Source organism: Neovison vison, chromosome 1 (assembly GCF_020171115.1).
Source record: "Neovison vison isolate M4711 chromosome 1, ASM_NN_V1, whole genome shotgun sequence".
Taxonomy (NCBI): domain Eukaryota; kingdom Metazoa; phylum Chordata; class Mammalia; order Carnivora; family Mustelidae; genus Neogale; species Neogale vison.
Window position 1 is genome coordinate 54665203 of NC_058091.1, and position 25302 is coordinate 54690504.

General features: G+C 43.4%; 1 protein-coding gene across 3 annotated transcripts in view; it reads right to left on the bottom strand.

Annotated features, from left to right (window-relative positions):
* Window positions 1–25302, bottom strand: part of SASH1 (SAM and SH3 domain containing 1) — a 308822-nt gene that overhangs the window by 124315 nt on the left and 159205 nt on the right. For all 3 annotated transcript variants that reach the window (XM_044247105.1, XM_044247100.1, XM_044247094.1), the window contains exon 2: window positions 21240–21368. In XM_044247105.1, the coding sequence (XP_044103040.1) occupies window positions 21240–21368 (129 nt within the window). The remainder of the gene's footprint in view (window positions 1–21239; window positions 21369–25302) is intronic.

The window sequence follows — 25302 nt, forward strand, 5'->3', positions numbered from 1 at the left end:
AGCCAAACCTCATGAATGAAGTTTCTACACCCACTGCCTCCACGCGCCTCCTGCTAACCATCCTGGTTAGGTGCCAGGAAGACAGTGATGAGGAAGTCTCCCGAAACTATCTCCCCCACTTGGGGGCTTCTCTAAATCAGAGGCCACCATGTTATGGTCTCTGGCTGGTCGGCTCCACAAGAACATCCAGACAGGACCTCGATCTCGATCTCCGCGTAATCATCAAGGTGGGCTCCGCTGCTGCAGCCGCAGCCCCTCCCCCATCTCACCTGTTAACAAGCACACCAACCTCCCTGCGCCTTCACTCATCCTCTCCCTCCCGGAGAGCCAGCTCTCAGTTCCTTCTTGTACCTGTATCCACTTCCACACCTAGTGTATTTTTACACCTGGTCTATTTCCTCCGGCTTTTGTTACCTTTTGTCCACTCAGACTGCAGTGACAGCCTTCCCACGGCTCCTCCTCCTCCCAGTAATCGAACGCACTAGTGAGAAATCAAATTTTCCAGGAACATAACTCTCCTGTCCTTCTCCTAATCAATGCATCTCTTCTGTGCCCTCTTAACAAGAGAATGTCAAACTGTTAAGCTGGCGTTCAAGGCTCCCACCATGTAGGTGCTACCATCTCGGCAAGTTGACGGTCTATTCACCGAACTGAAACTGACTGACACTAAGCTCTGCGGAACATCCAAAGAGACGCAGCTCCAATGAGGAAAAGTAGAGCTAAGTTTTGTGCGGTGGGTAAGAAATCAAGTCCACATGCCAGGTTCACAGAGTTTCCAAAGTATGGCCCTGTAGAGTAGCATCATTAACATCTTGGGGTTACTCAGAGCCACTAAGGTGCCTCCCTGAAGAAATGCTTCTTTCCCCGTGATTCTTTCCCTATATGCTTCATGCTCTAGTAGTCTAGCTTCCCGGGACTCACTGCAAACGGAAGGAACTATGGTATCAATTATAAGCTTAAAACCCAAACAATAACTATCTCATTGTATCATTTTATACCCCTCTTTTTTTAAAGATTGTATTTATTTATTTGACAGAGAGACAGTGAAAGAGAACACAAGCAGGGGGTTGGGGGAAGCAGGCTTCCCGCTGAGCAGGGAGCCTGATACGGGGTTCCATCCCAGGACCCCAGGGTAAGCCGAAGGCAGATGCTTAGTGACTGAGCCACCTGGGTGTCCCCATTTTATACCATCTTTAAAGCAACTTTCTTTTTCTTCCATTCACGGATGCTTTAAGTGTAGCTGTAATTTATCGAAGAGTCCCCCTCGCCCAGTGCCAGCAGCTAAGCTGACACCAGTTTCTATTGTCAGTGGAGAGTGAGGTTCGGGTTGGAATTTATGTGAAAAACAAACACAGGATGCTTGTTAATCATTTCATAAGTGAACAGTGATTTTCTCAAGCCTGAAAGCCAACTCTAGCTACAATAACCCCTCTACCTTGCAAAACTGCAATTCTCCGAAATATTTTGAAATACGGTTACACAGACATGTATTCTGCGACGCCTCCACTACAAGTCGTAACGAGTCACAAGCACCTATGTTCCGTTTAGCTTCAGGCCATAAAGGGGTTTTGTAACAACATGAATTATACCAAAATGAAGATTAAGGATTTAAAAAAAAAAAAATAGTACGGGGCACCTGAGTGGCTCAGGCGCTTAAGCATCTGCCTTTGGCTCAAGTCATGATCTCAGGGTCCTGGGATCTAGCCCCCGCACTGGGCTCCAGGCTCATAAGGAGTCTGCCTCTCCCTCTCCCCTGTTCCTCCCCCTAGCTCATTCTCTCTCTTTCTGTAATTAATAAATAAAATTTTTTTAAAAAGTGGAAAATCCATCGGGAGTGTAGCCTGCAAAGAAATTATTCCCATTATGGTCTCTGAGAATGAATTTGGAAATAACTAGAAACTGTAAGGGGCACTGCATGCTTCATATTAATTTCATTAAAATTTAACATAGGAAATCACTAAAAACCAAAATCACATATTTTTAATTCCGTACAGTTTTAGATGTTGCTCTGCACATGGTGAAGACCCAGTAGCACTGAATGAAGGTAACTGCAACGCTGAAGTACACAGAATCCTGTCCTTGACTTTTTCATGTGTGTTTGTTCAGTGGGGGTAAAAAATTATACCGCATTTCTCCTGGACCCCAGGACACCTGGTAAAGTGCTCAATCAATACTTAGTGACTGAATCACAAGATTGCAGAGTTAACTAAAATTCGTGAAATTGCTTAAATGAAAATACAGACCCAGGAGGCAGTTTTTATGTCTGTGTCACAGATGTGTGGGTAAAGCTTTATATTATACCTCTGGGTGGCTTGTGACACTGCAGTGGGTCAAATTGGCTTATGATGAAGAACCCCTCCTCCCATAGCTAGCCCATGTTAGAACGCTTATTACCTCTAATGCATCATGGTTGTTTATTACCCCATGAGGTTTCCATTTACTAAGGAATGTGACTTTACGTGCATCCTATAACTAAGACTGTCCTAGAAAGAAAATGTAATGCTGGTAATATGGTTTGTTAGTTTATAGGAAGGAATGGCTCTTGTCTCAAGAGAATTGATTGAGAACTATTCTAGATTGTAAGTAATCTCTTTGGTTATTTGGATACGCAACTGTTAAAAATATAACCATGAGCACTGCTTTCCACAACACTGTCTTTTTTTTTTTAAGATTTATTTTTATTTGAGAGATTGAGAGCAAGGAAGGGGTAGAAGGAGGAGACAGAATCTCAAGCAGGCTCTCTGCTGAGCATGGAACTTGATGCAGGGCTCGAACCCAGGACCCCAAGATCATGACCTGAGCTGAAATCATGAGTTGGATCTCAACCCACTCAGCCACTCAGGTACCCCTTGCCTTTTTCTTATAATAAAAGAACTCCTACCTTGATACTCTGGGAGTTTCTCATGGTGGGTACTCATCAGGATTACCCTACAAATACTCTCTAAACTCAGTTTCCCTACCACAGGTCATTCACAACCTCCAACTGACAGATGCCAGGAGGTTTTCCATAGGCAACATCCTGATGGGAGAAGCACGAGTATCTATGTCAAGTTAAGAGTGTATTCCGTTATGAGTGTCAAGTTAAGAGTGTATTCCACCACTGGAGAGAAAGTGGCTCTCCAAGTGCCCAGACTGGTCATCTAATCCCTGCTTTGTAACTGCCTCTAGAAGTTCAACATTATTAAAAGCACAAGAAATCTCCTTCTTCTTGTCTGGTTTTAAATATAGATTGCAGTTTTTAAGGACAAACTTGAAGTCACTTGGGTATGAAATCTCTTACATGGCCCCAAGGTGATACTGGTATAAAATGTCTCCCTTCTCTTAATCTTTTATTGTTCTTTAATTCTCTTATTACTATGTTGATGGCAGTTTTCATAGCATTTTAGACACTTTTAAGAAAATAAAACTGAATCGAGAATTCATTTAAGCAAAAATGGAAACATGAGAACATTTAAACTCAATATTGCTATTCACATACTACTACTTACAGCTCTTCATGATGGGATATTCAGTTAATAATCCTTGGCCTCTGTGAGGTACAAGCAACCATGAAGCGCCAGGTACTATGACCAATGCTCTGAAGGATACACGGTCAGAAAGACTATAAGGTGCTTATAATCTGGCTGAAGGGATGAGACAAGTATGAATAATAATGCAAGGCAGAAAGAACAGGCACCAGAGGAGAAGTATGCTAAAACTGCAGTGGAGATTTAGAAAAACAAGGGCCACTTCCCTTAGGGATCCAAGGAAAAGAATGCAGAGAGGTGGCTCTAGAGCAGGACACAGTGACGAGTGTCATGGTTGATCAACAGTTTACAGGCAAGGAAAGAGGTGGAAGAGAAGCAGAGACTGTTTTTCTTCAAAACAAATCTCCTGAAATGATGTGATTGTGTATAAACTGCACAGCAACAAAAGCTAAAGGGGTAACTCACACCATATGCAGAAATTAACTCAAAATGGATCACAGATCTAACTGTAAGAACTAAACCTATAAAACTCTTACAAGAAAACACGGGGAAAAGGCTCATGACACTATCTCTGGCAATGATTTCTTGGATAGGATACTAAAATCACAGGCAACAAGAGAAAAAATAGATACATTAAACTTCATCAAAAGTATAAAATTTTTGTTCATCAACAGTTTTGTTCATCAACAGACACGATTTACAGAGTGAAAGGACCCGGGGAATGGGAGAACGTGTTTGCAAATCATATATTTTATAAGGGATTAATATGCAGCATATATAAAGAACTCCTACAAATCAACAACAAAAACAACCCAATTCAAAAATGGGAAAAGGACGTGAATAGATATTTCTCCAAAGATAACATGCACAACAAGCACATGAAAAGATGCTCAACATCATTCACCCATAGGAAGATGCAAATCAAAACCACATTAAGATACGACTTCACATCCACTAAGATGGCTATCGGAAAGGAAGGAAAGAAGAAAGGAAAGAAAAGAACAAGTGTTGGCTAGAATGTGGAGGACTGGAACCTTTGCACACTGTTGGTGGGAATGTAAAATGTGCAACTGCTGTGGAAAACAGTATGGAGGTTCCTCAAAACATAACAAAAAACAAAAATGAAATTAACTGTTAGTTCTAGCAACTCCACTTTCGGGTGTATACCTACAAAGAACTGAGCGAGATATCTGTACACTTGCATTCACAGCAGCATCACTCTCTCAATGGCCAAATGGTGGAAGCAATACAACTGTCCACTGAGGGATTCACGGATAAACAAAATGTCACATATTCCTAGAGTGGAATATTATTTAGACTTAGAAAAGAAGGAAATTCTGACAGATGCTACAACCCAGATGAATCTTGAGGACATTATACTAAGTGAAACACCCCTTTCACAGAAGAACAAATACTACAGAATTCCAATTATATGAGGTAGTTGGAGTCATCAAATCCATTGAGACAGAAAGTAGAATGATGGCCGCTGGGGGCTAAGGGAGGGGGGAACAGGAAGCTGTGACAGGCACAAGGCTCTGGTTTTACAGGATGAAGTTTTCTGTGGATGGGTTGTAGCAATGACAGCACAACCATGAGACTATACCTTATACCACCAACTGCACACTTAAAATGGCTAAGGTGGTAAATTTTATATGTACTACATTCTTCTGTGAAAATAACTTTTAGCTGTAAAACTAAAAAGCTAATCTACAAAAAATTCAACCCTCCTCCCTAGCACCACCCATATGAACAATGCATTCCTAGACCTGAGAAGGGCCTGTTGTCCTGGCCCCTAGACTCTCCCCAGTCTGCTCTGCCTTCACTGACATTCCCAGACAGAGCCTTCTGTCTGGCCCATCCCCCAGGACCAGATCCATCCCAGACTACCTGTATTCCTAAGCCCCCCCCCCCAATCTTAGCACTAATGTTCCACAATCACCTATAACTTGTCCTAAAAGGAACAATGCACATGTCGGTGGTCTCTCTGCTGGGTGCTGATGGACTGGACACTGTTCTCTCTGAGATGGAGCCCTGAATTTAAGAATATGATACCAACAGTAACACTATTTAACATAACACAGCAAGTTAAAAAAAAAAAACATGCCAACTGCGTTGACTGAGATCTTCTTTTCTATCTCTTGCATTCACAAGCAGATATCACTCATCATCAGCAATGTCCACATTGAGCCTCCTAATGAAGTCCTTCAGAGGTGTTCCTTGAGGATCATAAGGTAAACATTCCAGTTAAAAACAAGTCAACAAATAGAAGAGTTGCTCAACAAATTCAGATCTGACTAAAATGCTGGCTTGTGTTCAAATGTGCATCTCCTTGGGTCGGGCCATATGAAAAGGCACTCAACAATGAGAAGCATGTCCATCTGGCTTGTTCTCCAGCTCTGTCTTATCCTCTGTCTCATCCTTAAGTCAATGTGACATGGGCATAAACATATCTCCACCTAGAGAAAATATCCCCAAGTTCAATGTTACCATGGAGGCCACTACCCAGCACAAGATAGGTTGGGTTTCAAACATTACTTTGCCAATTTCTCTCTCTCTCTCTCTAAAGAAACATTGAGCTTTAATGTCAGGAAAAATGGGCACATTCCCAGGGCAAGCCTCACAGTCTAGTTTCTCTCATGATGTGCTGGGGTACAAAATGTAGAGCCTACCTGCCTAACAGAAAAAGTCTTACAGGAAAATGGAATTGACATCCACTTAGAGATTTCAAGATGAATTTGCCCCTGAGGAAGTGAGCAAGGGTGCACACCCTGGAGGCGTTACTGGGGACACTTTGACCTGGGCAGTGGGGGAGGGGTAGCCTCAAGAGCAAGGATGGGTTCCAGGTGGACAGAGGGCCAGGTGGTGAGAGGAGGAAGTGAAGGCAGGAGGAGATGGGAGAGGACGGGGTGAGATACTGAGGAGCAGATGTGAGGACAAAGGTAACAGGTAAGCAGGACAGCTCTTTGGTATCTGTAGCAAACTAGCCCTGGAGTAGACCATGGCAGGAGTAGGGACAGGATGTCTTGTTCTTCTCTGTGCCTCTGAACCAAATATGTCTGAAGTTGGCGGTGAGGGTATGAAGGGGCATGGGCAGAAGCTGCATTTTCTCTGGTCTCCTTCCTCCTTGCTCATCCTTCTCTTTGTGGTATATTCTACAATCCCAGCCACCATTTTTTGTTCACACCCGCTCACCTGTACAGGTACACACACGTACACAGACACACACACACACACACAGACACACACACACACACACACACACACACACACACACACACACACGATCATAGGCAGGAAGGAAGAAGTAGGACGCTAGGGCCGGAGGGACAGGCATGGAACCACCTATGTCCAGAGTGTGCAGTACAAAGAGGACATGGGAGTGAGGAGAAGAGGCAAGGGGTAGGAGGAGTATGTCCTTAGCCCCACCCCCACCTATCTGAGCATCTGCTCATTGGCTAAACGATGTGTCGACTAGAGACTTTCAGTCCAGCCATGCTCTGGGCAGAATCCACTACCGCCTCCTAGCCTGTGAAGAGATGCTACTGGTTCTCTCATGAGTCTCACCCAGCTTCCAGTATTTGCATTACTACCATTTTCCCCTCTCTGCCATTCTGCAGTTCCATGCGATCTTACTGGGGGCTCTGCTGTGAAAGGAGGCTGCCATCTTGAGGTGACTGTCACATGACATACACAGAACACCCAACTGGAGAGCTGGCCCAAGCAACCACATGACAGGGGAGGTGGGAGGATAAGTCAGTTTGAAAAGAACTGGAATATAAAATGCACTTTCTTAGTACCGTCCAGTTTCTATGAAGACTGTCCTCCTTGGATCCTGGACTTCCACATTTCAATACCCATTTTAAGATAGTAGCTTAACCCTCAGAACCATATTAAAAAATAGATACAAAGTCAAGTTTAAGCACGAAAGAGATTTTTTTTATTATCAAATATACTTTCATTGGGAGCCATTTCTCCTCTAATCAGAAGTTTGACTCTCTTAACATATTTTATGTTTTTATTAGCCAATAGATTCATTCTGTAATAAAGGCACTCTTCTCCCAGAACTACATGTTTCAAATTTTTCTTGCTTAAAAGATTCATGCTTATTTTAAAACCAAGAGGTTTAATCCCAAGAGGGGATTAAGAAAGTCTGGCTTTTGGAGGACAGGTATCCAAATATCCCAAACTGTCCAGCTATTGCCATAAATTCAATCCAGAAATATTTATTGATCACTTACTACATTCTTGGAACTGTACTAGCTAGCCACAGAGCTATAGTAGTGAACAACGTTACTATACACTCACTACAGAAAGATGAAAACAATACAAATGCTGAGATTGATTAGATGGTAGTAAACACTGCATTTGTGAGTGTACTAAAACCAGCAAATTGTACGCTTAAAATTTTGAGTGGATTTCTGGGCATGTGAATTTTATCTCAGTATAAAATCATTTATTAAAAGCCCTATGGGTGTGTACTGAAGAGAGCCAAAATGTACTATATGCTTTCCTATGATAAGCATTCAATAAATGTTTTGTAAGGAACACAGTCAGCTGTAGTTTAATTAAAACAACGTATCTACTTGGAAAAAGAATATATATCTATAACCTTGGACATTACTATAGTTAGCATGATGATTCAAACTATAAGTGCCCTTATGAGTTCAGCCCTGTTAAATTCACCTAAAGCTTAGTTAGCTGTTTACTTCTGTTGGTCCAGCTTATGGCATAGCATGAGCTGAGCAATTATACAAGATCTGTCCCGATTACTCAGAAGCCCGCCTTTCAGTTGACTTCATGTTGTAGAGCCCTGGCTAGAGCCCGAGGGACTTTGGCTCTTCCAAACCAGTTCAGTTAAGCCTTCCAACCACCAAGCATGGCCACCGTAACCTTCTCTGTTTTCCTGCTGCTTAACGTAGCTCCACATGAACGGATGGAAAGCTAGAGTATGCTGTAGGCAGATCTGTATCGCCCACTTATGACTGTGACTAACAGAATCTTGTCCTTGGCTGTCTTGTTCCATTGCAACATGAACTTCCTCATGATACTAATAGCTTCCTCATGGCACCAAATATGTTACTGAAACACAACCGAGATCCAGTAAATGTTGTTTTTGTTTTGCTGATTTTACCAATTCCCTGCATTCACTTTCAGGAAGAATACTGAAAGCCATCATTTAGCCATTTCTCAAACAGTTATTCTATAACACACTAAAATTACAATATCATAAACCCTCTAATATTGGGTTATTCTGCTAAATATACTGAATATACAGTAATTATATAAATGTATGGTAGAATGTCTCATGTTATTTTTACCTTCTTGAATTTAATTTTCCTAAAGCCTGGGATCCCCTGTGTTCTACAACAATGTAGGGAATATAATTTTAAGAGATTTTTTAAAATTCTGGATTGCCCACAGAATCTATAAAGCTGCTTGCCCCTATTCTAAGTAGTCCAGGTTGCTGAGCTTTTTGAGTTCTTCTGCCTACTTTTTCAATGTCTTGTCTCTTCATTTACTTCATACCACTATCCAATGACTGTCTCGAGCAGCGAGTCTACTCTCTTTTAATTTGCTGATTCAGTTCTACCCTAGGTAAAACATGTCTGTCTGTCTGTAAGCATATATTTCGGTGCACAAAAAGAAAGAAATTAAGGTGTGGAAAGAGAATAAATAGAAAATAATTGTGACATTCCAGAAAACTATTTAAAAGCGGACAGCTGGGACACCTGGGTGGCTCAGAAGTTGGGAGTCTACCTTCGGCTCCAGTCATGATCTCCAGGTTCTGGGATCGAGTCCCATGTTGGGCTCCCAGCCCAGTGGGGAGTCTGCTTCTCCCTCTCCCTCTCCCCCTGCCCTCCCCTCATTTGTGCGCTCTCTCTCTCTCTCTCTCTCCCCATCTGTCTCTGTATCTCTCTCAAACCAATAAATGAAATCTTTATAAATAAAAAAGAAAAACCTAAGGGTTTATGGAACATTAAAAAATATTCAATATCACTACTGATCAGGGAAATGCAAATCAAAACCACAATGAGAGAGCGCCTCACACCACTCAGAATGGCTGGTATCAAAAAGACATGAAATAACAAGTGTTGGCAAGGATGTGGAGAAAAAGGAACCCTCGTGCACTGTTGATGGGAAGGCAAACCGGTATAGCCACCCTGGAAAACAGTATGGAGGATCCTCAAAAATTAAAAAGAGAAATACTGTATGATCCAGTCCCTTACACTACTGGGCATTTACCCAAAGGAAAAAAAAAAAACACTAATTCCAAATATTTACACTCCTATTTACAGCATTATTTACAACAACCAAAATACAGAAGTAGCCCAAGTACTGGACAGATGCATGAATAAAGAGAATGTGATATACATATATGTCTATATCTATGCCTATGTCTACATATATATACACAAGGGAATACACACAAGGGATAATTACTCAGCCATTAAAAAAAAAAAAGGATGAGATCTTACCACTTGCAACAACGTGGATGGACCTACAGGTGTTATGCTAAGTGAAATAAGTCAGAGAAAGACAAGTACTGCATGATCTAACTTACATGTAGAATAAAAAAAACAAAGTAAATGAACAAACAAAACAAACAGACTCTTAAATACAGAGGACAAACATGGTTGCGGAGGGGCGGTGAGTGGGGGGATAGGTAAAACAGATAAAGGGAAGTAAGAAGTTCAAATGTCCAGTTATAAATAAGTAAGTCGCGAGGATGAAAAGTACAGCATAGGGAATATAGTCAATAACAGTGTAATAACTTTGTATAGTGACACACGGTAACTACACTTGTCATGGTGAGCACTGCATAAGGCATGGAATTGACAAATCACTATGCTGTACATCTGAACTAATATAGTATTGTATGTCACTATACTTCAGTAATAATTTTTAATTAAAAAAAAAAACCCTAACTGTTCAGAATAGTCATCTTTGGTAAGTGAGTATTAGGAGACTTTAAACTTCTACTTGAAAGAATTTTGTAGGTTTCTTTTTTCAGTTTTTTTACGATGAGTCTATTGTTGTAATTTGTATAATAAAAATGACTTTATATTATGTTTTTATTATTTTATATTATGCCTTATAATATTATGCTATTACACTTTCACTTTCATATTATTATTACCCAAGCACATAATCTAATCTGTAAATCAGGATCCACATTTTTCAGGAAGAAGACTGAGAAAAATCTCTTGAGACTAAAAAGCAAGGTTAGCGAGTCACCTGGGGCGATTCAGAGATTTGGCACTTGACCTCTGGCTTCAAACCCCTTTCCGGATACTTACTAGCTGCTTGACTTTAGACAAGTCCTATTTTTATGATTATTACTCTTATCAGTAATTAGTATTTCTAAAAAAAATAGTATTTCTAAGATAAATAGCAAAAATGGTATTTGTTACACGTGTTCACTGATCGCTAACCTGTACCCATGCATTCTGCTGAGGGTGCTGCAAACATTACCTTTATTTTGTCTTTACCACAACCTGGTGCAGAAGCCCCGTCATCCCCCTCAGGCAATGCCCGGACTGAGACTCCAGGCAGCCACTCTCCAGGCGGGTGGGCAAGGTGGTCTGAGTCTGGGTCTTCTCTTCCAGGCAATACAGCCTCCCTTTGGGAGTATTCGTTTCTGCCTTGGCCCACTGAAAACCATACGATCACTAATATTCATCACATAGGGTTATTAAAATAACTAAGTCAGGTAGTAGATGTGGATGCCTCATAAACTCCAATGGACTTTTAAAATGTGATTATTGTGATAATTATCAGCATAATTATTATTATGGCCTCTCGTACTGGATTCACCCTGACTTTCTAGTTACTGGCAGGGCTCTAGCGAGGCAGGTAAAGTACACTGAGTGACCTGCTGAGTCACGCTGTGAGCAGTGATGCATAATAGCCTAATTGATAAGTATCCTAATATCACCAGCATTTAAAAGATTCATCAAAAATATTTAACAGGAGGAGCGCCTGGGTGGCTCAGTCGGTAGAGCGTCCGACTCTCTCTTCCATCTGGGGTCATGATCTTGGGGTCATGCAGTTGAGCTCCACGTCGGGCTCAACGCTCTGCCCAGAGTCTACTGGAGAGTCTCCCTCTCCCTCTCCTGCTGCCCACCTTCCCCTCCCCCTGCTCACGCCACTCGCTCGCTCTCTCCCTCCCTCTCTCTAAAATAAGATGTTTACATAAAAAATATATTAAAGAGTATGTTTTTCCTTAAGTAAAAATTCTCCTTTAGGAAGGCTTAAATCTTCATGAGTCAAGCAATGAACTCCAATGAAGAATTCAGATAAAATACCAAAACAGATTCCAGAAGATGAACGAGATCAAAGGAGTATATTGGAAGAGTAAAACCCACACCCTAAGGACAAAGGACATACACATACAAACAAAAATAACCCTTTGAAATCACAGCTGGAAATTTGTCTTCCTCTTGGCACCTCTGTTGAGAACCCATGCCTTGGCTGTCGCACACATTAAAAAAATAACACACACCCCCACAAACACATCCAGATGTTCACGAATATTCATGATGTGCTTCCAATCTGGTTTGGGCTTGCCCTTGATTTATTTTTGATTAAGTTCCGCCAGCTTCTGCGGGGGCCCATGAGATGGATAGCACTGCCGTAGCACAAATTTAGAGAATCTTCGTATGGTAAATAATTGCAGAAAGTCTCTCAAACTATCCCTTATAAATAAATGATTTGTGCACAAAGCTCAGAACAGCCAGACATGGAGAAACTGGCTTAGTCCTGAGCCTGAACTTGAATGTCATTGCTGCAGTTGATAAATTAAACCTCCAGGTCTACTACCCAGGCTGTTACGTCAGAGGGTTAAAAAAAAGAAAGAAAAAAGCTAGAAACTACTGTTCTCTTTTGAGTGATATAATGGGACATGAAAGGAAATGGAGATGCATTTTCCAAAGGCACCAAATTAGTTTGTGTCCTTCCAGATACCCAAATGGTTGAAAAGCCAGAAGCCTGACAGGATCAGGCTTCAGCTGCATTGAAGATATCAGCTCAACACTGTACCACCTGGCTTTCTTCTACTTAAAATAAAATTCCTAAAACTTCCAATTTGAAGGAAAGGCAGCTCCAGATTAATGAAAAAAAATTTTATATATATATATATATATATATATATATATATATATATATATATATATAAACACACACATACATACACATACATACTGCTGAAATGGGTGTAATGATTTTTTTTTTAAAATAGGCTCCACACCCAGCGTGGATCCTAACATAGTGCTTAAACTCAAGACCCGGAAATCAAGACCTAACCAACTGAACCACCCAGGCTCCCCTGTGATGTTTTTCTTAGAAGAAGAGGCTCAGATCAATATGATATGGGAAACAGAGGCACAAGGAAATGCAGATAAAACTAAACGTCCTTATAACCTGCAGCCCATTGACAAATCCTTGAGGTGGGCAGCATGTAACCTTCCTCTAGGAAGCTCCCAACCACCGTCCTGTTAATATTTTGCTGGAGGGAAAAACAACCTGTTTGACAAAGATAGGCCTCAGACATCCCTAGAGTCTTCTTTAGCATTTGAAATTCCTTTTGGAATGTCCCGTATCTTTACTTCCCCCCCAACCCCAAATTATATAATCACTTGCTCCTCACAATCCCAGATCAATAGGCAGCAGGCAGCAGCCTCTTTCTGCCCATGGATTCTGCCCACAGGTCCTGGCCCCTTGACTAAAATTCGTTCTTGACCACACGCTCTGGACCTCACCAACATTTCAAAACTACATCAAATATACAGGGCCCAAGCCTCTCTGTCCTCACTCAGGCCGGTGCAGTGGAGCTACATTGAGACTGGTCTAAAGTCCGGACCAATGGGTTAGGAGGCCAAGGGCCACTGTGCGTGGCGACACCAGCAAAGGCTCCTGGTTTGGCCCCAGGTGACTCTCTGTCTGGGCCCTGTCCCTGTCTAATCTCTATTTCAGACCCCCAACATTAAACAGAGCCTAGAAGGACAGGTGGGCCTCTTGGCCTGAGATACTCGGTCTTCAGAGGCCTTAAATTTAGACCTTTGATGATGACATCATTATAGGCATTATAGATCCAGCCACAAAACCCACTCAGGCCCTGAAAATAAAAATGCATCACACTCCTTTACATTTTGTCTGAAGGCAAGACCATACTGCCGCTAGCATGCTACAAATTCACACGTTTAAACAGCCAATAATTCCCTTGGCATATGCACAAATAAATTACACGGCACTCTCCCACAGTAAAAGTGCTTATGTGTTAAATGTAAATATTTGGATGCCACTACAGTTTTGGGGACCTGATGCTGACATCCCAGGGCTCCAGAAAGGCACATGGCCGGGGGTGGGGGTAGGGGGCGGTGCTCACTCCACTATGAAACGTCCAGATTCCAGAAACAGGAATGCTCCTTTCCCCTCCCAAAGGCTGGCCACACCCTCCCAAACCCAGATTCTGTCATCAAAGTGGCCTCACTGACTTGAATTCCTTGGCTTTTTTCCCCAGTTACTGCCAATGTGATTAACATTTAGGAATTCTCTGTTGTATGTAAATGAAAACAACCACAAAGCTCAGATTTCTTTCCCTTTGTGGGTAAGATGCTACTCTGAGTAAGATGCTATTTTGGTTTTTAATCCCCTAGGTATATTGTGTTTTAAAAAATGTAAACAAACAAAACAGTAATTTCTCAATGCTCAGGAGCAAAAAAGAAGCTGATGCCACTGAACCTTATTTGAAAGACCTGATGAAGACCTCCCGCCTTGTAGATGGTTATATCACATATGATGCATCTAATATGATATATGCAACATGCATATGATGATGTTCCTGAATTATACAAGAGTCGACCGAGGTTTCTAAGTGTAAAAGGACAGATGCATAACCAAATGACAAACGACCCAGGATGCCGAGATCCAATCTGGCAGCCGAGAGATCGGTTCCTGTCCATCCGTGTTAGCGCGGTGCAGTGCACAAAAACGCTGACTAAATTGCTACTGGGCATCGGACTATAAATGCGACTTTGTCTGAGAGGAGCCAGAGCAGAGAACTGTATCACCATGGGGCTTAAGACACAATGCCTCAGTGTATTTTGTCATCAAGTATGTGAATCGTGGAGCAGAACGTAGCTCAGACCCAACGTCTAATGCCCACTGCTTTTGCCTTCAATCTGCAAATCACCAGTAGCTCCACGCTGCCAAGTCCTATCCTTGAAGACAAAATGAAACCAAACAAAAACAAACGCTTTTCAGTGCAACGGTTGGGCTTTAGCAATGGAATATCTAAACTGGGGACACCCTGCCACACAAATCACACTGCCATCCTTTGCAAGAGAGAATAGAATGTTCTCCAAAGAGAACATTTGCCTTCTGAGCTTCCACGCTCCTGGGGTGGGCCGCATTCCCTCCGATCACCTGCAACCTATGCACTCAGGTGGGGGCAACCTCGCCTTTCCTCATCATTTCCTGGAATCCTCAGGCAGCACAGGAAACCTGCTTTCCATGTGTTTTGCTGTCTCTAGCAAGTAACAGAAGAGAAGTCGATAAAACAAAACACCCCACTCTCTCCCCCCAAGACAGAGTTTGGACTAAGTCTGCCCGTGTGGAACCGCAAGTTCACCTTGACCCAGCAGCCAGCTGTTGCAAAATGGCAATTATTTTTGTTTTGTCTTGTGAATGGTGATGAATCAGAACATCCTATCTTTGTGTATCATTAATAATCCAAGGACCTGAGAAAGAAGACCATGCATCTTTTTCTCCACATCATTTATATCTTAGGTTTCAGCCATGCTAAACTTCTTGTAATTGCCTTAAAGGCCACATTTTCTCTCCTAATTTTTGATCTTTGCAAAAACTGGAACCTCTGCCTTAAGTTCTTCTGCACTATCCACCCCCAGCCCAAAATCAAGTTAACCTTCTGCATCCTTAATCAGTGGGCTTGGGTATCACCTCTTGCAGGAAGTCTTTCCTGACTTTCCTACCCTGTGCCAGGGGCTCTTCCCTGTACCCCAGCATAGCATTTTTATAATCTGTTTACTTGTCTAAGGCCCCCAACTAACCTGTGACCTCTTTGTGGATGGGGAAAACATCTTTTATCGGTCTTTCTAGAAAGGCAAAATCTCAGATATAGGCTTAATGTTCATAAATTATTTAAAAATAATTATATAATAAATGAACTCAGCATATACTAATCACACACCTCTTACACACCATGCACCGTTCCCTATGTTGGGATGCCGAAGTGACCAAAACAGACCAACAAAAATCCCTGAACTCAACACGGATTTGCCAGGAAGGGACTGAGGGAACTTGGCGGGGTTGTTAACTATGTCCTGTATCATGCTAGAGTGTGCACGGCATGGATACATTCTCTTGACAAAATCATACAGCTGAGAACTGTACATTTCAATATGCAAAAAGAACTTTGCAAAAACAACAATAATCAAGTGGGCACGGGGAGTAAGGGTAACATAAGGATGTTGAAATGCTAACAACTGTAGGAGCTGGGTAAGAGGCACGGAAGTTTGTTCCAGTATGCTGTTTATGTATGTTTAATATCAAAAAGCTAAATAACCTGTGTACTCCTATGAATACATATTAATGAAGCATGAGTAACGGATAGTCTTCAGTGGTTCCAGAATGGTTTTGAACTAGGAATAGAAAGGAAAGAAAAGAAATGAATAGTTACAGGCATTCATCATGATGCGCAAGGTGCTTTAGAGCAATTTTCTCACTTAATCCTCACAATACCTATATGGGATATTTTTACACCCACTGTATAGATGGGAAAGCTGAGGCTGAGGGAGGTTATACAACTTGCCAGGTAAACACAACAGCCCCAAGCGGGCCCCGAGTCCAAAAGGATTTCCCTTTGCTACTGCACCAAGTGGCGGTGGGGGCTGGGACTCATGCTGGGGCTGGGGCAGTGCAGTCTGAAGAAGGGCTGAGAAGACCCTCTAGTCATGACAGATCCCACTCTTCCTGCCTCTAATGAGGCCAGAATTATATCTGAAGAGGTTAGACTATTAAAATTTCAAGGAACGGGGCGCCTGGGTGGCTCAGTCATTAAACGTCTGCCTTTGGCTGAGGTCATGATCCCAGGGTCCTGGAATCGAGTCCCACATCAAGCTCCCTGCTCGACAGGAAGCTGGCTTCTCCCTCTCCCACTCCCTCTGCTGTGTTCCCTCTCTTGGTGTGTGTCTCTCTGTCAAATAAATAAATAAAATATTAAAAAAAATTTTTTTTAGGGGCACCTGGGTGGCTCAGTGGGTTAAGCCGCTGCCTTCGGCTCAGGTCATGATCTCAGGGTCCTGGGATGGAGTCCCGCATCGGGCTCTCTGATCAGTGGGGAGCCTGCTTCCTCCTCTCTCTCTCTGCCTGCCTCTCTGCCTACTTGTGATCTTTCTCTGTCAAATAAATAAATAAAATCTTAAAAAAAAAATTTTTTTTTAAATTTCAAGGAACAATAATTACACCCCAGAACTCTTCCTATACCATCGGCAACAGCTGTGACGTCACATCTGTCTGTTATAATATGCGATATTTTCACTTACACCCCTGGTCCCTGAAGACCTGCGTTGAGTCTCCACCTGGGCTCCCATTTCCTGGTGCACACATAGAGGGGATCACGACTGGCACGGAGCTCAAGCTGGGCTTGGGCTGACATTTGTCAATAGGGTCCCCTGTAAGTAAGGAACTCCTTCGTCATGGCTCTATTGCACCGACAACCACACACACTTGTTTTCTGTCCACATCCAGACAGACTTAAAACCTCACAGATGCCGAGGAAGCTGATATGGCCGGTCATAATTGCCCACCTTGCCTGTGTCCCTCTCCTGGCCGCTGTGTCACTTTGACAGATGTCGGACTTAGCATCACTAGAGATGGGCCCATTATGGACTTGGAAAGCTGTATCATTTCCAAATGCAGACTTGCCCAGCCAAAATAACAGGCAGTGCTCAGGGACGTGCCAAATGTGTGGAAATTTGGGCAGCTTCCCTGCTGTTCACAAGCACTCATGTCCCGGTCCCTAACAGAGGCAAAGGCTTGGGTCCAGACACACTGTTCCTTTAGGGCCTGTTTGGTGCTAAATAAAAACTCTCCATAGTTATAAATTCAAATCATAATCCCTGTTTATACTATTGAACGTTCATCCATCTGTACTCTCTGTTGCCTTCATCTAAACTAATCGGCCCCGCAAACACTTTATCAAAGAAGTGCTTTATGCTAGTAGGGAGCCGGGTGATTAGGTCCTGGAAAAGTAGCTTGATATTCAGTCCAGAAAGTTAATTACTAACATAATTATCAAAACCTTATATTTTTCAGGGTTAAGTCAAGCATCGCTGACTAAATGGGCAGGGTGCCTTTTTGGTTGGTTGGTTCTCTGGTGGACATGTAATTAGCTCTTAAAGACAATGCATTTCTCGACTTCTAAAGCCAAACACAAATATCTAGATACCTATTCTATCTATAGAACATTCCCTCAATTGCCAAAATTCACCAAGAGAATCTGAAATGAAATGAAGTCATAAACTGACTCAACCCATCATTCAAAACTCTATATTCAAGGCTGTCTCTGAATGATTTCTCTACAGCAGACACAACAAACTTAATGCTACTTTTTTCTGTATAAAAGGCAGAGAACCTGGGGGGCTCAGTAGGTTAAGCATCAGACTCTTGATTTCTGCTCAGATTGTGATCTCAGGGTCATAAGCTCAAGCCCCATGTCTAGCTCTGAGCTGTGTGGAGCCTGCTTAGGATTCTACCCAACCCCTACTCCCCCTACCCCCCCAGTCTCCCCACTCCAGCTGTTGTGTTCTCTTGCTAGGGGGGGAAAAAAAAAAAAAAGCTTTAGGCTTCCACTGTACTCCTCTTACTGCTTTTGGTGGATTATTTCTTTTCCAAGCCACCTCAATTCAGCTTTCGCTGGACTGCTTATGGACACCAAAAGGAGTATAATGTTGCAGGTCCTTAGACACAAAGCTGCTCCAACAGTGAAATGGGGAAGAAGTTTGTCTACTTGTCTGAAAGTGGAATAATATGCAATAAAATAATGAAAAATAACATAACATAAAGTAAAATAATGCAATAAAAGGAGCATCATGGACTGAAAGTTTCAGCTTCTCAAGAAAATGAACTCTCTCTGTGATGAGCTAAGGATAGAACTTGCAATATGTTGCCAGTGTTGCATAGGTGGCCCGAAAGAATGATAGATGACTTTAAAGCATATCTCACACAGACTTCTAGACTCTCCTGAACTACGTGAATGACATATGGGACACATGGCATCTAACCTGACATTTAGCAGTTCAAGAGCTCCCCTTGACCTCTCCAACTTGCCTGGGATTTCATAGAAAGGAGTCTGAATATGCCCATCTGGGATCTTACTTTTTTCATGAACTACTGTTTAAAGGATGAACAAAGTTTCCAGCCTGGCTCGAATGAGTGCCCATCAATTTTACCCACCACCACATTCCTGCACCTTGGATGAGAACTAATTAAGCTCATGTGGTGGGTTTTTTCCCCCCAGACTGTCTTTTGCAGCTCTGGAACAGAGCACACCAAATTAAGCCCATCTGTCTAAATGGGAAGAAGTTATTTATCTCACTGCCAAGCAGGCTCTTTCCCACGCAGATGCTGCCTTCCAAGGTTCCTAAACACCTTGCGGTGGTGATGGTAACCCCAACTCAACCAGCTAGACTTCGAGGAGAGCAACTGCATCAAGGATCACGTACCAATCCATAGCAAGCATTTCCTTGCAAGGCAAAATATCCAAAGAAGACACAAAGTATGCTATCAGACTATCATTCAAGGTCAAAATTACAATATCCAAAAGTTAAGTTGTTCTTGTTCAGTGGCAATCTTGCCCCCCACAGAAAAGGGGGGTGGGGATTTAAGTCCTTTTTCATTAACGATGTCCCATTAAAAGAACCTAATTAATTTCAGTGGCATCTTCTGCCACATGAGGTTACTTCTGTTGAAAAGGAAGCAGCAACCCTGCCATTCGCACAGGCCAGAGGACAAAGTCATAGGAAAGATGCCCTGGGCAATGATGATGCCCACACGCCTGCCTGGGCGCCGATGTCAGGCTCTCAGGATGACGGCTCTCAGCCCCCAACTGACGCTTCTCAGCTCAATCAACTCAACTGTAGTAACTCCCACCACTGCCAACTGCTCAGAAAGCAAACAAAAAGGAAAGAGAATCAGTAGGTATCTGACAGTCATGGTATACTGTTACTCCTGACCTGAAGAATCTTCAATTAGGCTGAGTTAAGGAAAGAAATTAAAGTCCACAGGAACACCAGAGTCTCACTACAGAAGTGAAGAACATCCACTTGCAGAAAACAGAGGTGCCTAAACTAGTTGGTGGGTCTGTTTATGTAAGAGGTGCTTTATAACAGAAAAGGAATTAGTAATAAATGAATTTCTTTGTTCCGAGTTTCTTAATTATTGCTTTTTCTTTAATGCCTACCCTAAGTAGATTTATGGAAATTAAATAAATAAATAAATAAATAAATAAATACTTGATTGAATCGGCAGTTTTCAAACTGTTTTGAAAGGCAGAGAGACTCTTTTTTTTTTTTTAAGATTTTATTTATTTATTTGACAGACTAAGATCACAAGTAGGCAGAGAGGCAGGCAGAGAGAGAGGAGGAAGCAGGCTCCCTGCCAAGCAGGAAGCTGGACTCCAGGCTTGATCCCAGGACCCTGGGATCATGACCTGAGCTGAAGGCATTGGCTTTAGACCACTGAGCCACCCAGGTGCCCCTAAAGGCAGAGAGACTCTTATTCAAAACAGATCCATGTGGCCCTTCCTCCCTCACCAATATATAAAAGATGGTCAAAAAGGATTTGGTCTGGATGAGGAGACATTCCAGAAGGGGTCCTGAGGTCAGCATAGTGAAATAAAACAATGTGAAAAGCACTGAACCAGAATGGATCCAAATAGAACATATGATGAAAATTTAAGTTGATAAGCACAGAAACGTCAATAAGATTTTTTGTACCAAATATACAACATGGAAACATTAGCACACATATGGATTATAAAGAGAGACCTAAGCTATTTATTCACTATTTATCACATGCAAGTTCAAATGCAGCATTAATCCAAAATGGTCTTCATGAAACAGCCCAATGAATTTCAACACCTTGAGTACAAGGACAGAACCATGACAAATGGTGATTATGAAAATCTTAATGACATGTAAGAACTATAATAAAACATTAAGTTAAAAAGCAAGAATTATATTGTTGATGTAAAAATGCCCAGAAAAATACTGAGCAGGGATCTGCTAAAAAAAAAAAAAAAAAAAACCAACACGGTAACTACCAAGTGAGAAATTAGGGTGGTTTCTGGCTTCTTTAAATTCTATTTTGTTTAAGGAAGGAAGGGAGAAAAGAAGGCAGGAAAAATCTAACCTAGACATTCTTTGGGCTTAGAGGCCATAAAAATGTAGTGTGCACTGGCCAACAGTGAAAACACTTGTCACTTAAGTTACAACATAAAATTCAGTCTTTCCATGACTATAAAGATTGGGTTGTGCCATCCCAGCCAAAACCCAATTCATCTGATGGCCACAGAGCTAGATGATTCAGCTTCTGGGACCTGACCTTTGTACCCTGATCTAGCACCACAGCTTACAGAGGGAAGCTCCAGGCACAACCAGGACTGCTAGAAGGCCTGGCAGGCATGAGGGATCAGGGGCAGGACACGGAGCAGCCCCTCAGGCCAGAAGCATATTCCCAGACCCACCCACTCACCACATCCAGGTCCTGGGAAACCCGCCGCTTCCGGAGCTCCTCCATCCTCTCACACACATCGGAGAAACAGGTATTGTAATAATCTGCATACTGCTGTGCCAGGTCGTCGATGTTTCCCAGCGAGCCGTCCTGGGGGTGAGGAGAGCAGGAGGAAGACACAGGAAGAGAACAAAGGCAGTCAGTCTATCTGCAAAAAGACCCACCGCTTCCCGCCCCCACTCTCCATGTATTTTCCCTAGTCACGGCTGGTATTCAGGCTAACTTTAGGGCTAACTTTCACACGTGACACCTCTTAACCCTCAGGCTACCTGCTGGACGCAGGACCTGTTCCTCACTGTGCAGAGGAACACACAGTAGGTCACTGAAGCTGAGCGACCACCCAAGGGTTCCAAGACTAACAAGCAGAGAAGCCAAGCCTCCAGCCCAGGACTGTCTGGTGCTGAGGCCATGGTCTTGAACTCACACCTCTGCCTGCCTGGCAGGGCTCAGAAACCCTTAGGGGAGCACCTGCCGAGAAGGTGCAGGGGAGAGGCTCCCTAAGGCCCGATCATTGGCTGCACCAGAACCTCCTGGGAAGATCCTGAGAAATTCTGCTACCAGGACCACCGCATTCCCAGAAATTCTCAGGAGAACCAGAGAACTGAGGACCCACGAAGGATGCTGCCTCTGAAACACACCTGTGCCACGCCCTCCTGGGAGACCCTTGAAAAGAGCACCCTATCCCTTGAGCTATTCCAAGAAATAGTAAAAACATGCAAGAAAAGCACAGGTTACCAGTTTACCTAGAGGAAAGCCGTCTGTGGCCTGAGCCAGTGCTCTGGAACCCACCCTCCTGGGTCCACATTCAGCTCTGCGACCCCTAACAGCTCCCGGCCAGAGGCGGGTTTCCCCATGTCGATAACTCTGGAGCACTGAGTACCTATCACGTAGAGAGAACTAATGAAGGAACACAGTCCATGTGGCCCACAGGACTATTAGCTCCTAATATTCACGACAAGATAATGTTTCAGACTATAGTCTTCCCTTTGGGGACTTGATGCCCAAGTGCACGTCTGAACACATTCACGAGGCCAAATGCTGCCTATATTTGTAAATTATGCCATTTGTTCTGTTCATTCATTCATTCATTCATTCAGAGAAACATTTCCCCTCCCCTTTTTACCTCCCAACCTGTCCTTTCTTTGGTATGAATAAATGGCGCTACCAAGACAACCAAAGAAACACAACTCGGAGCAAGCCTAGAAGGTGCCCACACGCTCCAGCTTACAGAGCCCAGTCCTGTCACATCACATACAGCAATGCTTGTCTGAACCCGCCAGACACGCTCCGATGCAAGCAGGGAGGGGAGTGGGGGGTGGAATTCAGAGTTTGCTCCCAAGGCTTTTTGCCGAAGACCTTCAGACCTTATCAAGAGCCCTGGGTCAGAGCAATCTCCATCCCATATCTGCACATTCACCAGTTTTATGCAACCAGCGGACAGGAGAAAAAGAAAGAAAGGATTTTTTTTTTTTTCTAAAAAAAAACAAAAACAAAACAAAACAAAAAAAAACCCTCTTCTTTTTCCATCAGTAAAATGTTCTCCTTTGAGTTAATTGCCTCCAAATCCCAGTGCAGAGCTAGGGGCCAGAAGAACTCTTCCAAGACCAATAAGATGTTTGAGTTTGAACATGTCTGGGCAAAAGTCTTTCCCATTCGGTCCGCCGGTCCATCTGTCTATCTCAGACAACAGGCTGTAAGGACACAGTAGAGGAGCTGGGAGCCTAACCCCCTCTTCAGTAGGTTTACTGTCAAGTTTCCAGTAGGGAAATATGACTAGTCAAGGTAAGGAATCTGCTGCTGGGCCTCTGAGGAAAGGTCCAGGGGTGGTCAGCCTGGTGGTCTTCGCTTGACTGCTATCTAACTGCCTGGAACCAGAATCGCAGGGGAGGAGGGAGGCCAGACCAGAGCATCTTAAGGTGATGCTCCTGCAATACAGCATGATAAATCAAATTATGGTCCCACAGTTTGCCCTGACTCGCCTCAAATCAACCACACGAACCCTGTCCGTTTTCCCACTTTGTCTGTTCTGCCACAAACACAGCCACCAAAGTGACCTTGCTAAACAGAGCTGACCAGCTGTCCTTTCCCTGGGAATCACCCATGCTACCCTATCACCCGGTGACAAAATAAACCCCCAGCTTGCCGGCCTGGACCTCAGGGCCCTTCACCTTACCTCTGCTCCCCCGTCCCGCTGGGCTGAGGGAGAAGCTCGGGCCCCCAGACAGGGAGGCCCAGGGCAGCCCAAAGAGCAACCAGCAGCTTCCTAGAGTGACCGCTTTCCCTTCAGAGTGGTCCTCTCCCAGCCCACCAACCTCAGCCCCAGCACCAGGAGAACTGAGTTCTGGACACTGGCTACTCCTGGCAGCCTGGGCTAGGAAAATGAGAGCTGGAGTCCACAGTCTGGCCAGCTGCCTTCTGTTAACCTAGCATTTCTGCTTATGCCCCAAAGAAACCAGTCCTCCGGGGCCCCCTCCTCTTCAAGACCCTTGGTTTACTTAGGCCCTGCCTCTGGTATATACTGGGAAAGACCAAGGCACTCCCTTCAAAGTGTGCACGGGAAGGTGGGGGAACAGACTTGCAGACACAGCACCCAAGAACCCGCTTCTCTGAGTGATTGTCTGGACTTGGCCACGGCCCACTGGGGTCCCCCACCGCTGGGGTGCTGGCACCTCCTAAGCCTTTTAGAGTCATGTCAAGTCTCTTGAGAAGATGATGCTACCCTGTCTTCATCCAGAAACATCCACCTCCATCCATCCAGGGAGGGAAACATGCCTGCCACTTCTGACCAAATATAAAACCGACGTCTTCTAATGCCTGAGTGTATCTGTGAGAGGCCTTCCAGATTATAGCTGCACATCTTCCCATGGCTTGCTGTTCTTAAATGGAACTCAATCTCTCTCTCCCTCTCTCTCTCTCTCTCTCTCTCTCTCTCTCTCTTTCACAGAGGCACTAAGAATTGTTCTGTTCTAGCCAAGCCGCTCCAATTTTGAATTCTGGCTTCTCAAAAATAACCAGCTGAACTCTACAGCTTAACACAGTCAACTGACTTCTTGGAATAATGAAGTCCACTCCAAAAAAATTCTTAATTATTTATATAGCTTTGTTCAAATTACCTTCTGTCCCCTTTTTCCAAGCAACACCTTCAAAACCAACTGTTTGCTTCTCAAGTTTGCAAGCTGTCAATCAAAGGTTTTCTACTACTAGTAAGAAAATTTAAGTCCCTCTTTCTCAGTCCAAATCACTCAATTCCCCAGTAACTTGGGGACCTGGAAAACATTTCTGTTGCTCATAAGAAGAAGGGCAGCTGCTCAACTCAATGTGGGCCAGAGACAGCAAGTGCTTCACACCCTGCAACGTGCTGCTTACCCACTCCTTACTCGGCGCTCAGCGGACAAGAATTTAGACCAGAGTGGCACAGCTGCCTCTCTGTTTTCCCAAATCGCTTTCCAGATGTGCAAGAAGTTCCCCAAATTTCCATTTTCATCAGTTTTGATGATTTAAATGCCAAGAAAACCAAATGAATAAAAGAACATGTTTTGAAACACCTGGGTGGCTCAGTCATTAAATGTCTGCCCAGAGTCCTGGGATCAAGCCCTGCATCGGGATCCTCACTCAGCGGGAGGCCTGCTTCTCTGTCTCCCATTTCCCCTGCTTGTGTTCCCTCTCTCACTGTGTCCTCTCTATCAAAACAAAAAACAAAACAAAACAAACAAACAAACAAAAAAAACAGACAGACAGAAAGAAAAACTTAAGAAGAACATGTTTGTAAAAAATAAGTCTTGTCTGCCATCCCTAGAAAGGAATCCTATTCATCTCCATCAAATAGAACCAACGAACAACCACAAGATCATTTTCTCTTTATCCTCTCAAAACCCATGTTCCTTCAGGACTACCTGGAAAGCTCTGTACCATTTCTGTCCAACCTGTTCCTACTTGAGAAAGCACAGACTTATTGTCAGAACCTTCACTTCTACCAGAAATGTTTGCAAAATCAGTCCACAGGGAATTTAAATAATGCAGCTGG